General features: G+C 41.8%; 1 protein-coding gene across 3 annotated transcripts in view; it reads right to left on the reverse strand.

Annotated features, from left to right (window-relative positions):
• prkcab (protein kinase C, alpha, b) overlaps positions 1-15,903 on the reverse strand; it is a 150,893-nt gene that overhangs the window by 105,736 nt on the left and 29,254 nt on the right. Inside the window, exon 1 of one of the 3 annotated variants that reach the window (XM_088338845.1) lies at positions 169-215. The exons of the other annotated variants lie outside the window; for them this stretch is intronic. Coding sequence (XP_088194971.1) covers positions 169-190 — 22 coding nt within the window. The 5' untranslated portion in view covers positions 191-215. Of the gene's footprint in view, positions 1-168; positions 216-15,903 lie in introns of those variants that run through there. 3 annotated transcript variants of the gene reach the window in all.

A 15,903-nucleotide genomic window follows, 5' to 3' on the forward strand; every position in this document is an offset into this window, starting at 1 on the left:
TTCCCCAGAAGAACATATTTTGTCAAGCAAAACATCTGGCGTTTCAGGTTAACTTTTGGAATCACATCAGGAAAGAAAAACCACACAGCAACAAAAACACACTAAGGACATTGTATGAATGAGTCTGACGAGAGACGAAGGAAAACAAAGTAAATAAGGTCGTCTCACATAAATCTGCTTGATGATTCATAAGGCGACTGGCAAAGTGAAAGCAGTGCGTCTCTCCGCAGTTGGTTGCGTCCAAACATTGAAGAGTGTGTGGAGCAGCAGGAGCTGAAGGTGACATACCGACATACTGTATCGCTTGGGTTGTTAGGTTTAATAACTGAAAGGTTTTTTTCCCCCCCAACCTAATTCCCACGGTGCAGAAACATAAACATTACAAAGTCAAGTCAAGTCCTATTTTTTTTGTATAGTCCTTAATCACAAGATGTCTCAAAGGACTGCACAGGCCATAATTACACCATCCCCTGATCTTAAACCATAATGCTGGCAAGGAAAAACACAAAACCTCAGCACGAGGAGCCTCACAAGTGGTAATCCTCCTTACAGGATCACAAAAGTAGTTTTAAGGTATTCATAAATTCTTAAACATGCAAAAAGTAAGGAAATAGTACATGGTTTTTGCATAAATTTCATCGGTTCGTTAAAATTATTTTTTGAGAAAATGCATTTTGAAGACAGCCTGTCTTTGTCATCCTGAGCTGTCACACGATTGGAGGAACACCAGTACCCTAGCTCGCTGAGGTCAAACGCACAGTCACAAGAACCCTAGTGACAGGGGAAGCAAAGTTCTGATTGCTCCAAGCAGTAATGAGCAGTATAGAATCACTGTTCAAAATCGCTGTCTGTTTTGGAGCTGCCTCACTTGTTGTGTTGATGGGATTAGCCATTTTGAACGTGTTGTGTTCCTTCAATGATGTCACAGCTCTAGAGGAAACAAGCCAGATGGGTCAATTTTAAGACAAAATTGCCTGAAATTTCGTGGAATATTTGGAAACATTTTCATAATTGTGGGGAGGAGTACTACACATTCTGTGCCTGACTGAAAAAAAATGTCTTTGGGAATACATTTTAGAATTGGCCGGAGAAAGTCGTATGGTGCATTGCTGGTTGCTCACGACAAAAGTTATGTATTGTGTATTTTTAAACAATACAGTGAACCCTTGTTGTAGCAGAGGTTACTATCCAAAAACAACACGTGATAGGTGAAATCAATGAAGTAAGAAACCTTACTGTTATTATACAAATAAATATTATATTTTGCAATGAAACTAAAGAACAAAACATTTTTACATGCCCAAACATTGGTTTAACAAATGAGAGTACGGTAAGCTGTGCCTGTAAATATTTATTTATCTATATATGACCAACACCTACTCTCTTAGGGACTGTTCAGCCAATTCGAATGCAGAACACGATGCATGATGAAAACCCCTGAAGCAGCGAGACCTTCACTTAAACGTATCCTCTTTTGGCAGTGGATAAAATTATATATTTTTATTCCTATACCTTGCTCTAGTACAGTTAAGGCAGTTTTTCAAGGAAGGTTTAGAGAGAGACAAAGACAGAAAGAGAGAGTGACAGAAGAGAGCGAGAAAGTAGATAAGAAAGAGTCAGACATGCTCGTCACGTACTGACCCCCGACAGTGCATCAGAACAATAATATATGAAAAACAGAGGGGCTTTCATAAAATTAGAAACAAATTAGCAAAAAAAGGTTTGTTAAAGCTATTTGGGGATTGAATAAAGGTTACTTTTAAATTTAGCAAATTATTAAAATGGCATGGGCAGCACGGCGGAGCAGTGGTTAGCGCGTGTGCGGCACAGTTCTAAGGTCTCGGGAACCTCCTGTGTGGGTTCAAATCTAGCTACAGGACTTTCTGTGCGGAGTTTGTATGTTCTCCCCGTGCTTGCGTGGGTTTCCTCCGGGCACTCCGGTTTCCTCCCACATTCCAAAGACATACATTTAAGTTGGATTGGCCGGTCCAAATTGTCCCTTGGTGTGAATGAGCGAGCAAGTTGTCTGTCCCGGTGTGCCCTGCGATTGGCTGGCAACCAGTTCAGGGTGTCCCCTGCCCACTGCCCGATGATTGCCGGGATGGGCTCCAGCACACCCGCGACCCTACTGAGGATAAGCGGTGCAGCTGATGAGATAAGATGAGATTAAAATGTCATATGAGGGATATGACCAAGGTAGATAGATAGAATTAAAATGTATGAATATGTGAAATTTCAATACCCACCTAAACTACCATTTTGTGTGTTGGACTACCGCTTTTTTATCCTTAAAAATGCAACCGTTTACAACTTTTATTTCAAATTCGAACAAGAACAAAAATACTTGACCCAAGACTAGTATTTTAGTCTACGTCTGCTACATCTTGAAGCAAGGCTAAGTCGTTATAAGGGAATAAACCGCTCCAACAATCGCAAACGAGTTCTGCTTCAGTAAAAGTTGGCCACTTACGGTTTCACACAAGCACATGATGTTCTTTTTTCTTTCTTTTTTATATTCTAGAGACAACGCTTAAAAAAGAGTGCGTCATTAAGTATACAGCATATTGATTTGAAATGGTTGGCATTTATGTACAGTGCATCCGGAAAGTATTCACAGCGCTTCACCTTTTCCACATTTTGTTATGTTACAGCCTCATTCCAAATTGTATTAATTTAATCTCTTATCTCAAAATTCTACACAAAATACTCCATTATGACAATGTGAAAACGTTTTTTTTTTAATTTTTTTGAATTTATTAAAAATAGAAATCTAAGAAATCACATTTACATAAGTATTCACAGCCTTTGCCATGAAGCTCAAAATTGAGCTCAGGTGCATCTTTTTTCCACTGATCATCCTTGAGATCTTTCTACAGCTTAATTGGAGTCCACCAGCAGTAAATTCAGTTGATTGGACATGATTTGGAAAGGCACACACCTGTCTATATAAGGTCCCACAGTTGAGTGTGCATGTCAGAGCACAAACACCAAGCATAAAGTCAAAAGAACTGTCTGTAGACCTGCGAGACAGGATTGTCTTGAGGCACAAATCTGGGGAAGGATACAGAAAAAATTCTGCTGCTTTGAAGGTCCCAATGAGCACAGTGGCCTCCATTATTCGTAAATGGAAGATATTTGGAACCACCAGGACTCTTCCTAGAGCTGGCCGGCCTTCTAAACCGAGCGATCGGGGAAGAAGGGCTTTAGTCAGGGAGGTGACCAAGAACCCGATGGTCACTCTGTCAGAGCTCCAGCGTTCCTCTGTGGAGAGAGGAGAGCCTTCCAGAAGGACAACCATCTCTGCAGCAATCCACCACTCAGGTCTGTATAGTAGAGTGGCCAGACAAAAGACACTCCTTAGTAAAAGGAACATGGAAGCCCGTCTGGAATTTGCCAAAAAGCACCTGAATGACTCTCAGGCCATGAGAAACAAAATTCTCTGGTCTGATGAGACAAAGATTGAACTCTTTGGTGTGAATGCCAGGCGCCATGTTTGGAGGAAACCGGGCACCGCTCATCACCAGGCCAATACCATCCCTACAGCGAAGCATGGTGGTGGCAGCATTATGCTGTGGGGATGTTTTTAAGCAGCAGGAACTGGCAGACTAGTCAGGATAGAAGGAAAAATGAATGCAGCAATATATAGAGATATCCTGGATGAAAACCTGCTCAAGAGCGCTCTTGACCTCAGGCTGGGGCGAAGGTTTATTTTTCAGCAGGACAACGACCCAAAGCACAAAGCCAAGATCTCAAAAGATTGGCTTCAGAACCATTCCGTGAATGTCCTGGAGTGGCCCAGCCAGAGTCCATACTTGAATCCGATCGAACATCTCTGGAGAGATCTGAAAATGACTGTGCACAAACGTCTCCCATCCAACCTGATTGAGCGTGAGACTTTTTGCAAAGAAGAATGGGCAAAACTGCCTAAAGATAGGTGTGCTAAACTTGTGGGATCATATTCAAAAATATTTGAGGCTGTATTTGCTGCAAAAGGTGCATCAACAAAGTATTAAGCAAAGGCTGTGAATGCTTATGTAAATGTGATTTCTTAGTTTTCTATTTTTAATAAATTCAAAAAAAGTATAAAAAAAACCTTTTTCACATTAGTCATAATGGAGTATTTTGTGTAGAATTTTGAGATAAGAGATTAAATTAATACAATTTGGAATGAGGCTGTAACATAACAAAATGTGGAAAAAGTGAGCGCTGTGAATACTTTCCGGATGCACTGTATTTCAGGACAATTAGATACAGTCCTCCTTTGCTATAACGGTCTCACTGCTGAACAGATTTCAATCATGCATTGTGTTCTGCATGCTCATTGGCTAAGCAGCCCTTCAAAGAGTAGGTATTGGTAAAAAAATGAATACAGACGCTGCCCTACTTACGATAGAGATCCGGACGTTCGTTCGTAAGTTGAACTTGTTCGTTAGTTGCTTCAGTGCTATATTTTGTATGGAATGTATGTTTAAGGTTTATATAAGTATATTTAATGCTTGTATACGTAACCTGTATTGTCTCATCACCATCTCATTATCTGTACCGCTTATCCTCAGTAGGGTCGCAGGGGGGCTGGAGCCCATCCCAGCCATCTCTGGGCAGTGGGCAGGGGACACCCTGAACTGGTTGCCAGCCAATCGCAGACCTGTATTATTTTGGACTAAAAAAAAAAATAAACATTTCATAAAAAATATGCTCCATAAAGATAAATAAAGTGAGGTTCAACTTAGGTTTGTATATATATATATATATATATATATATATATATATATATATATATATATATATATATATATATATATTTATATAATGTTTACACACGGAGGAAGCAGATTTCTTCTTAGGGTGGATACTGGGTGACCTCTCACACTGCCGCGCGGCGGAAAGAAGCACTACAGTAATGACCTCTACTCAGAAAAAGGTGCACACAATACAAAACCTAGCTTAAGGCAATGTCCAGATATTTTTCGAGTTCCCGAAAAAAATGTTCTTATTTACCGTTTTTCTTATGTGGTATGGTCCTAAGTAAGAGAGCGTCTGTACATGTTTTCAGGTACAAAATTCAGTACTTTCATTTGTTGAATAAATGCTTGGGCCTTTAAAAACGGTTCTATGTTTTCAATGTGTAATAGTGCATTTTATTATACTATAATTGTAAAAAAACAAGGTGCCTACTTCATGGATTTCGCCTATCTCTGCTTCTTTTTCTCATTTTGGAGGTTCGGGTAGTTTAGTACATCATTTCTTTTCTATTCCATCAATCTTAAACATGTTATCAAAAGATATGAGAGTTATGTCCTAATTTAGTTTTGTAGAAATTATTAATCTTAGCCTTGGGCTGTTATCTGCAGGTGGGGTTGGTATAATGCAGTCTTTTTTCCCTTTGAAAGGGAAATGCTGGTGTGTTACCTTTTGACTATTTTTAGACACAGTTTGGAACAGTGAGTGCTGAACCCCAGTGACGTGAAGCAGTGAGGAAAGACAATTCCTCTCCACCTGGCCAATGGATATTTATAATGGCACAGGTGGTCTGGTTGCTCATACTGGCATCCGTTTGCAAACAGACGCTTGTAAATTTCACATCTGAATTCATGTGTGCGTTTGTGTGTATAAGAGAGACAGAAGTGGATGATTAGGAAAAGGTCATTTCTGTTACCACCAAGCAAGTTGTGAAAAAAAAAGCAGATGTACACAAAAGGCCAGCAGGAGTATAGCGCAGAAGGAGCTCTCCTCTGGGCATCCTGTGTCAGGTTCTCATGAAAATTTGAGGAGCTCAGGGGGTGAAGCATTCACAGCAACCATATCTCTTTACCATCTCCAGCACCTCTATTTAACAACACCTCGGCAATGACGCTTTTATGCGCTCAGTGTAAAGGTTATAACAAATTTGGTAAAAATTAAACAGTGCATTCCAAACATAAAAATTGATGCTAGGTTGGACTAAAATCAAATGAAGTCGCAAACAAATAAATTCCTTTCTCTTTGATATGCATGGCTTTAGAAGGTCAAATGTGATAATCACATTTTTAGGAGAGGGGTCAGGAACCTCTTTGACTCAAATATATATTTTTTTGAGAGTCAAACCATAAACAGTATTTTAAGACAAAATTCAACAAAACCAGCAGACCCGCTCTCCAGACAAAAGCTAATTCTTATATTTTACCTTACTGTTTGACGTTGGGGGATTTGATCAAATCTATGAAATAATAGTGCCTGAGCCTGTGTCCCATACCGACAAATATACCACTGGGAATGTGTCTCTCTCCCACAATTAATTAAGATAGAGGCTCATTGTGATTGTCATTTTTGTCGTAAATAATAGTTTTAAAACCAGGTGTAAGATGAGTTATTTTGTCAAAATTGTCAATTCATCTTTATTTGTAGAGCCTCAAAGAGCTGTACATATTACAATTACACCATCCCCTGATCTAAAACCTACATGAGGGCAAGGAAAAACTCCAAACCTCAGCATAAGGAAATCAAGATGTCACAAAATTCTACAAACGAGAAGTATACATGTATTTAAGGTATGTGTGCAGAGATCCGCCCACCCCTGGCGCTCACCTAATCAAATTACAATTTGTTCTGAGGGTTTTTAGATTGTTTAATGAACTTCAATTTAAAGGATTTCTTTGAGACATACATCCAAACAGGGTGTGCTGGTGTAGCACTGTAAGTGTAAACTGTAGTTAAAACTTTCCTCTATATAATCTGGCCCGAGCAAGCAGCGTACTGTCTCGCTTCGGCTTTGCATGCACTAAAATAGCAAAGTATCAGAGAAGACTATCATGGCCTTTGATACCCAGGTAGATGTCCTCATGAGAAGAGCTATATCTGGCTCGCAAGGCATACACCCACGAACCTTGATATAGGACATCCATGACTATTCAAAGCCAAGTTGTGGGAATTTTAAGTAAATGGAATGAAGTAATCATAAACTTCTGATAAAAGGTTTACAAGTATAAAAGTTTCAACCAGCCGAGACTTACAAAGAACAAAGATATCAAGCCGGGAAAGAAAGCGTGACCTTGAAAGCATTCGTAAAGCTCTGGCAAAAGATGGCAGATTGAAATCAAAAAGTGTAGCTCAAAGAGAGTGAGATAAAGCATGAATTATCTCCCTCCTTGACACAAAACTGTAAAAGTTCTCAAGGATTTTGTGTTTATCTTAAAATCATCCTCCACAACCTCAACATTCAGACATATGAATGGTACCGTCTGATTGGCAGGCAAAGAAAATCCATAAAAAAATAACTTAAAGTTAAAAAAATAGAAAATAAGGGGGAGCGAGAGAGAGGCAGTGCCACAACGCCTTCTTCTGGGAAAATAAGGGTCTGTCTAAGCCAGTTATCACCTTGGTTTCAATGTCTTAAGATATGTGTGTATGATTAAGTTTGTCTTACTTTTTTCCTTTTGCAAGAATGGATTGTTTTGAGAACGTCTCTCGGATTAGCGCTAGGAATTGGCAATTCTACAACCATTCATTGAGCACAAACCCTGTTAAAATCCATAATATGCAGTTACCTGTACGTTTGTGTGCAAATGACAGAACGGACCTGCCATGTCCTGATTACTTGAAATATCGTACAAGAAGATTATGATCATTTCTAACAGCAAAAAGAAAACAAATGAAGGAAAACCATCCACTTTTCTTTGGGTTGTTTACTTTCTGTGTAGAGTTTGTGTGCTCTCCATTGATTTGTTTTCTCCTGGAAATACAGTTTTCTCTCTCACTCTTCGAATATATGCATGGCAGGCTGATTAGGGGCAATGAAATGCGATTGCGGGTATGATTGTGATTGCTGATTGTTGTTGGACTTTTTGTACCCTTTGATTGGCTGGCAAGCAGTTGAGGGTGTCTCAATAAACCGACTTCAATTGTCTGAAACTGTTTGATAGTTTCTTGCATAATGAAATAATATTGCATAATATCGTGACTTGTTGTTATAATAACATGTAATTGTACCAAAGTGCTGGGTAATTGGGTAAACAAAAGTAATTAATTACAATTATTACATGTTATTAGTGCGTTTAAAAAGTAATTGCTTCAACCCTCTACACTCAAAAGTAGTGTGTTACTCAGAAAGTACTCAGAAAGTAGCTATCTAGTTACAAATTACAGTATATACTCACCTTAAAGTCTATCTATCCATTATCTGCACCACTTATCCTCAGTAGGGTCGCGGAGGTGCTGGAGCCCATCCCAGCTATCTCCGGCCAGTGGGCAGGGGACACCCTGAACCGGTTGCCAGCCAGTCGCAGGGCACATAGAGACAGACAACTCACTCGCTCATTCACACCTAGGGACAATTTTAACCAGCCAATGAACCAGAAATGCATATTTTTGGAATGTGGGAGGAAACCCACGCAAGCACGGGGAGAACATGCAAACACCACACAGGAAGGTCTGATCCCATGACCTCAGAACTGTGCCGCACACGCGCTAACCACTGCGCTACCGTGCTGCCCCACCTTGAAGTCGACCCGCTAAAACTGCTTGATGCTTGGATGCATGACCTACCAGTTCAAATGCTGATTAGGGTTGAAAATGACCCCAATTTGAATCAACGCATTTTTCAATTTACTTATGACATTTCTTTCATTTTGTTTGGACATTATACAATAATTAATTAATTCATTCATTATCTGCACCGCTTATCCTCAGTATGTCACGAGACGTGGTGGCGTGGAAGGGGTGACCGGACCAGAACGGAGGCAGGAGGCAGGAAGGGAGAACTCATATGCGTTGACGATCATAAGTTTTATTTAACAAAATAAAAGTCGCCCAATACTCCGGGACCAAAACAGAACAATACAGAGTTCCTCCGGCACGAACTCAACAGGACAAGGCATAACAGACGGAAAATGTTTAAACCTAAAACAGGACAAGGCATAACAGACCTGGGATTGTGTATAATGAGCCAGCGCCCGCCAAACCCAAAATCCAGCCTTAAATAGCAGACCAGCAATCAGCTGATCTGCTGCAGCTGAGTTCGGGGGCGCGGCAGACTGGTAGCCATGGCGACCGTGACAGAGCCCCCCCTTTAAGGGACAGCTCCTGAGGTCCCCAAAAAAGGAAAAAAAAAAAAAAATACTACCTCACGCCCCGGAATGGTTCGACGCTCGGCAGGGTTGGGGGGGGCCGGCAGGCAAACTGGACCGGCAAACACGAGGACAGACAGAGAATCAGAACCGGCGAACACGAGGACAGACAGGGAATCAGAACCGGCAAACACAGAGGACAGACAGGGAATCAGAACCGGCAAACACAGAGGACAGACAGGGAATCAGAACCGGCAAACACAGAGGACAGACAGGGAATCAGAACCGGCAAACACGGAGGACAGACAGGGAATCAGAACCGGCAAACACGGAGGACAGACAGGGAATCAGAACCGGCAAACACGGAGGACAGACGGAATCAGAACCGGCAAACACAGAGGACAGTCAAAATTGGCAAAAACAGGCGAGAGTCAAAATCAGGACCGGCAAAACAGGAGAGAGTCAAAATCAGAACCGGCAAAACAGAAGAGAGTCAAAATCAGAACCGGCAAAACAGGAGCAGCGGAGTCGGACTGGCAGGCAGCGGAGTCGGAGTCGGCCCGGCAGGCAGCGGAGTCGGAGTCGGCCCGGCAGGCAGCGGAGTCGGAGTCGGCCCGGCAGGCAGCGGAGTCGGAGTCGGCCCGGCAGGCAGGCAGCGGAGTCGGAGTCGGACTGGCACGCAGGGGAGACTGAATAGCAGGCAATCGGCACGGGAGTCGGGCAGACAGGCATGAGAGTCGAACAGGCAGGCGTCAATTCCTCCCGGGACCCCATTCGAGGCACAGCAATGGCCACGACGGGCGGGGCCGTGGTTCGAACGGGCAGGGAGTCGAAGTCGGACTCAGTGGGCGCTTGCCAAGCTGCGTTCTCCAGGTCTCCCCAAATCGCGCTGGGATCGTTCGCTGAGTTCTTGTCGTGGCTGGCTCATTCTGTCACGAGGCGTGGTGGCGTGGAAGGGGTGACCGGACCAGAACGGAGGCAGGAGGCAGGAAGGGAGAACTCATATGCGTTGACGATCATAAGTTTTATTTAACAAAATAAAAGTCACCCAATACTCCGGGACCAAAACAGAACAATACAGAGTTCCTCCGGCACGAACTCAACAGGACAAGGCATAACAGACGGAAAATGTTTAAACCTAAAACAGGACAAGGCATAACAGACCTGGGATTGTGTAAAATGAGCCAGCGCCCGCCAAACCCAAAATCCAGCCTTAAATAGCAGACCAGCAATCAGCTGATCTGCTGCAGCTGAGTTCGGGGGCGCGGCAGACTGGTAGCCATGGCGACCGTGACACAGTAGGGTCGCGGGGGTGCTGGAGCCCATCCCAGCTGTCTTCGGGCAGTAGGCAGGGGACACCCTGAGAGCAGGACATTATAGATTTTGATCAAAAAGAGTCATTTCATTTTTGATATGTTCATTTTTCACTTTTTTGTTCACATTTTTTCACAGATTTTGAAGAATAACATCCAATGGAGATAGTGTTGACTCTACTTTGCATCCAAAATATGACATTATAAATCGCTCAACTATAAAAGAAATAGAATAAAACATATACACTACCCCATAAACTGACATCCTGATTTCAGTGTTTTATTTTATAGTTAGATGTGAGTATACAACCCCAAGCAAAAGGTATGGAATCACCACTCTTGGGCAAGCTCTCACGCAGACATTTTATTCTCTAGAACAAGGCTCGGCAACCTATGACACGCGTGCCAGCAGTGGCACGCGAGGGGTTAACCAGTGGCACGCGAGCGCACGGCAAAATAATACAAATAATAATGTTTGTTTTTTTTAAAGCGCATTTTCACCTGAAATTTAGACATTTTCAGTTGCGAGCCGTGTTTATAGTAGCGCCCCTCCGCCTCTGTTTCGTGTGTGAGTGCATGTCTGTGCCGCGCCTTGCAAAAGAGGAAAGATCTGTGTTTTAACCCAGCCACAGAAAGAAACACCGGTGCGCGATAAATGAATGAATCATGACGGCTCCTCCAGCGAAAAAATCTTGTTCTTTTCAGCCAGCGTGGACAAATGACTGGGGCTGTGTGCAAAAAAAAATGATCGTGCTGTTTGTGCATTATGCCTCAAGAGCGTTGTACCTCGCACATCAAGTGTTAAACGTCACTACGAGACGAAACATGAACATGAATTCAAGGAGGAGTCTGACAAGGCGGATACATGAAAACGCGCTGTGTCCAGGTACGGCCAACAAACACAGACTCTGAAAACCTTTGTCATTGCTAAAAACACCACCACTGAAGCCAGTTATCACATTGCTCACTGCATAGCAAAGCATGGAAAACCATTTAATATATGCGACCAAATCAGCTGTTATTTCTGTAGCACTTATTTTCAGGTAGCCTTCTCCCTTGCTGCTGTTATTTCAAGTCTTGATATTTTCTGCAATACTATTTCATTGATGAATGGTGTGGTAGCTGTCCATATCACTTTTTTTTGATTGTCGTTCATTGTTGACAAAGAATGGTTGATTCTGGTTAATTCTTGTGGTAAAAAAAGTTGAAGTCATGGATGGCTACAGGCCTTTCCACATGTTGCTCACATCCATTTTTTAGTTTATTGATGAACAAGAATAGTGGAAGATAAATCGGTCAGTTATACGATTTCAATGTATATCCATGTTGTATATCCAGACTGGTGTTAAATTACAGCTCTGTTGGATATAAATGGTAAATGGTCTGAATTTATATAGCGCTTTTCATGTCAATGAAAACCTCCTAAAGCGCTTTAGAAAATAAAAAATGTTGTGCTAGTCATTGATCTTGGTGTGGCACACTGATTTACAAGAAAATTTGAAAGTGGCACGCCACACCGAAGAGGTTGCTGACCCCTGCTCTAGAACAAACTCAGATAAAAAAACATGAAAAACTAAAAAGTGCAGCATAATGACAGAAACACAAAAAAATCACGAAGAAACATTTCAATATTTAGTAAATTAGTAAACAAGTTCAGGGAAATAAATATGGAATCACTCAATTCTGAGCAAAAATTTTTTTGAAATGATTAAAAACAGATAAAGAAATAATAATCAAAACATATTACGATTATTTAGTTGCGTCACCTATGGCTTTTATGACAGCTTGCAGTCTCTAAGGCATGGGCTTGATGTGTGACAAACAGGATTCTTCATCAATCTGGTGCCAACTCTCTTTGATTACAGTTGCTAGAACATCTTTTGCATGTGGAAGCCTTGCTGTTGCACAGTTGTTTTTATTTTCCACCATAGGTTTTCAATTGGGTTGAGATCTGGGCTATTTTTAGGCCATGACATTGACTGGATGTGTCTATCTCCAAGGAATACTTTCACAGTTTTTGCTACGTGGCATGATGAAATGCCATCTTGGAAAATGAGTTCATCATCCTCAGACATTTTTTTATTTCAAGAAAGAAGAAAGCTGTCCAAAATGTCAATGTAAAATTGTCCATTTATTGCAGATTTGACAATAGCCATCTCCCCAGTTCCTTTGCCTGACATGCTGCTCCATATCATTAAGGACTGTGGAATTTTTTACATTTTCTTTAGGCAGTCCTCTTTGTAAATTTCACTGGAACAGCACCAGACAACAGTTCCAGATAACCTTCATCCAGTCATTCACAGACTGAGATTGCCCAACTTTAGCCCATTCCAGTCTTGTTATTTTCTGTTTAAGCATCAACGATGCTTTCCTTGGATCGAAAGACGGGTCGGTGCAGCGTCTGCCGTTATCCGGACCCTGTACCGGTCCGTCGTGGTGAAGAGGGAGCTGAGCCAAAAGGCAAAGCTCTTGATCTACCGGTCGATCTACGTTCCTACCCTCACCTATGGTCATGACCGAAAGAACACGATCCCGGATACAAGAGGCCGAAATGAGTTTCCTCCTCAGGGTGTCTGGGTTTTCCCTTAGAGATAAGGTGACAAACCCAGTTATCCGGAAGGGACTCCGTGTAGAGCCACTGCATTGAGAAGAACCAGTTGAGGTGGCTCGGGCATCTGATAAGGATGCCTCCTGGACGCCTCCCTCGGGAGGTTTCCGGGCATGCCCCACTGGCAGAAGGCCCCGAGGGCGACCCAGGACACGCTGGAGAGACTATGTCTCTCGGCTGGCCTGGGAACGCCTCGGGATCCCGTCGGATGAGCTTGAGGAAGTGGCTGGGGACAGTGACGTCTGGGCTTCCCTTTTAAGGCCGCTGCCCCCGCGACCCGACCTCGGATAAGCGGAAGATAATGGATGGATGGATGGATGCTTTCCTTTTAGCTTTCCTATATGAAAAGCACATTTTCTATAGGTGATTTTGCACAGTGCTGTCACATACGTTGACCCCAACTTCCTCCCGTTACCTTTTTATTTGTCTTGTTGTGCCTTTTCTGTTTTCAAGACATATGGCCTTTAGTTGTTTGTCTTAACGCCTACATGTCTTCTTCGGCCTACCAGTACGGTTGACTTTAACAACCTTTCCATGCTCGTTGTACTTGGTCCAAATCTTCGATACAGCTGACTGTGAACAGCCCACATCTTTGGCAACCATACGATTAGAGTTACCTTCTTCAAGAAGTTTGACGAGCTTGTATTTGGTCTCAAAATACATCTCTCTTGTTGGAGCCATGATTCTTTCCAATCTACTTAGTCTAGGAGCCCTCCAAGGTGTGATAACTGCATCTTACTGCAGACCTAATCTAAGCCAGGTGCCCAATTGAGGAAAGGAGATTGTGCTCTTGTTTTCTCCTCAAAATGCACTGATTCCATTTTTTTTCCTCAGAATTGAGTGATTCCATATTTATTTTTCTTCACTTACTCCATATTAGTAACATTTGTTGACCATCGCAATGGTTTTTGTCAATTTATTTTACTGTTTCTGAATGCCAATATGTTGCACTTTGGAATGACCTAATGACCGTTTCATGTTAGTGATCTGAGTTTTCTCTAAAATGACAAGGGGGTTGTATATCATAATGCTTTTGATGTGAGGCCAGGGGTGCTCCTCCTCTCCTGTGTTTTCATAGTAGGTATTGCTAAACGACATTTTTGATCAGTTTCATCTTAAAACAAAAAAAATCCTCGGCTAAAGTTGAATATGGTCACGTGACGAGAATAATAGTTTCTAGTGAGGATCTGTTTTTGTTTGATATTTTGAATCCACAAGGGAGGCCAGGATCAATTATTCCAAACTACAGGTGGGAGTGGTTGGCTCCCAGACATTTATGAGTCACAGTAGATACAATGACACAGCATCATGAATCAAACATGACTCTGATTGCGTATGCATGCACGCACACACACACACACACACACACACACACACACACACACACACACACACACACACACACACACACACACACACACACACACACACACACACACAGGGGCAAACACCCGCACACGCTGGGGACACATACAGTTTGCACATTTATTTTTCATGGTAATTGGTTGGGCACGAAGGCCCAAGCAGACCGGTGCAAGTACTTGTGTAGCTGTCAGTCACCAGTCCCCTTGCTGCACAAATACACGTAGACTGCAAGTACTGTTTCTTTTTTCCTTTATTTTTAAAAACATTTGGATAATGGCCTCTCCACAGTGATGCATCACCTGCTGAGTTTTGAGAGCTTGAGTGGTAGTAACGTAATGCCACTGACTAATTGGGATCCTTCCAGACGCTCTTAAGTCTGACATGGCTGCGCAGCGAAAGAATTAGGCTAGAAGCGAGACAGCGTGTCAACGAGAGGCGCTAACAAGCACACATGTAAACACACACACTAAAAAAAGGAGCAACCTAAAAGTATGCATAAAAACACAATCACTTGCTGGGGGTGATTCGTTTCTATTTAAGTTCTGGTAGCGCAACCGTTTGTATATTGGCTGGGATCAAAAACAATTTTACGTTCAGACCTTTGGGAGTGCTGAGCACCCAAATTGTGTTTTTTCATTTCACTTTAAAGTGATTTAAGATCATTTAACACTGTTCAGGAGTGTCACTAAATAATAAATACATACCTACCTTCAGTATCATAAAAAACAGTTTATAGTTTATAAGTTATATGGATCCATAAAATGTGATAATGTGGTGAACTGATGAAGAGAAAATATATATTTGCAGTGTCAGAAAATGTAGTTTTGGATGGGATATTTTTAACTTCAGCCACTGTTCATATTTTTCTTCTGACAGTGTATGTTTTTTGACCCTCACCTGAACATGGTGTTTTTTTACAGGAACAGAAAACACACACACAAGATGACCACACATTAAGCTTACACGCACACACAACAATTAAGCTGCTCCTTGTTGCATCTGATTCAATGCAGCTAAAATGAGGACTAAAATATGTTGATAACAAAGTCATGGTATTGGGTGGTAGAATAGTTGATAACATAACCACCTTATAACATACTTTCACCGGAATACTTAGAAGAATCCACAGACTCCGCCGATATGCCGCAAGTGACAGTAGCCGAGCGAAAGAGGAGCGGGGAAGAGAGGGAGAAAGCGTTGCTAGGAATCAATTGGACTGAGCCATTTCAAGGCGATGGAGTTTCCAAATGCTGTGTTGTTCACATTTTTGTTTTACTATTTCATTTTAATCATATTTGAACCTGTGCTGTCCATTATTAAGAAAAAGAGAGTTTTAAAATGCTATCATGTTTGGGGGTGCTCTGATTGAATTTGTGGGTGCACTCCAAAAAATTGACTGATTCTGCCCATGCATGGGATTGTCTTTTCACTATGTTTTAAATCTGACTGATGAACATTTTATTCTTTACTTTATTTACTTTTCGCTGCTTTCCAATCTCAACAAAGATTTTACGTATTGACCAAAAATATTGTATATAAGTTTATGGATCTACAAGTCATTCCTGATGTCCAGATA

Source organism: Urocampus carinirostris, chromosome 1 (assembly GCF_059441175.1).
Source record: "Urocampus carinirostris isolate Australia breed hairy pipefish chromosome 1, RoL_Ucar_1.0, whole genome shotgun sequence".
In the NCBI taxonomy this organism is placed as follows: domain Eukaryota; kingdom Metazoa; phylum Chordata; class Actinopteri; order Syngnathiformes; family Syngnathidae; genus Urocampus; species Urocampus carinirostris.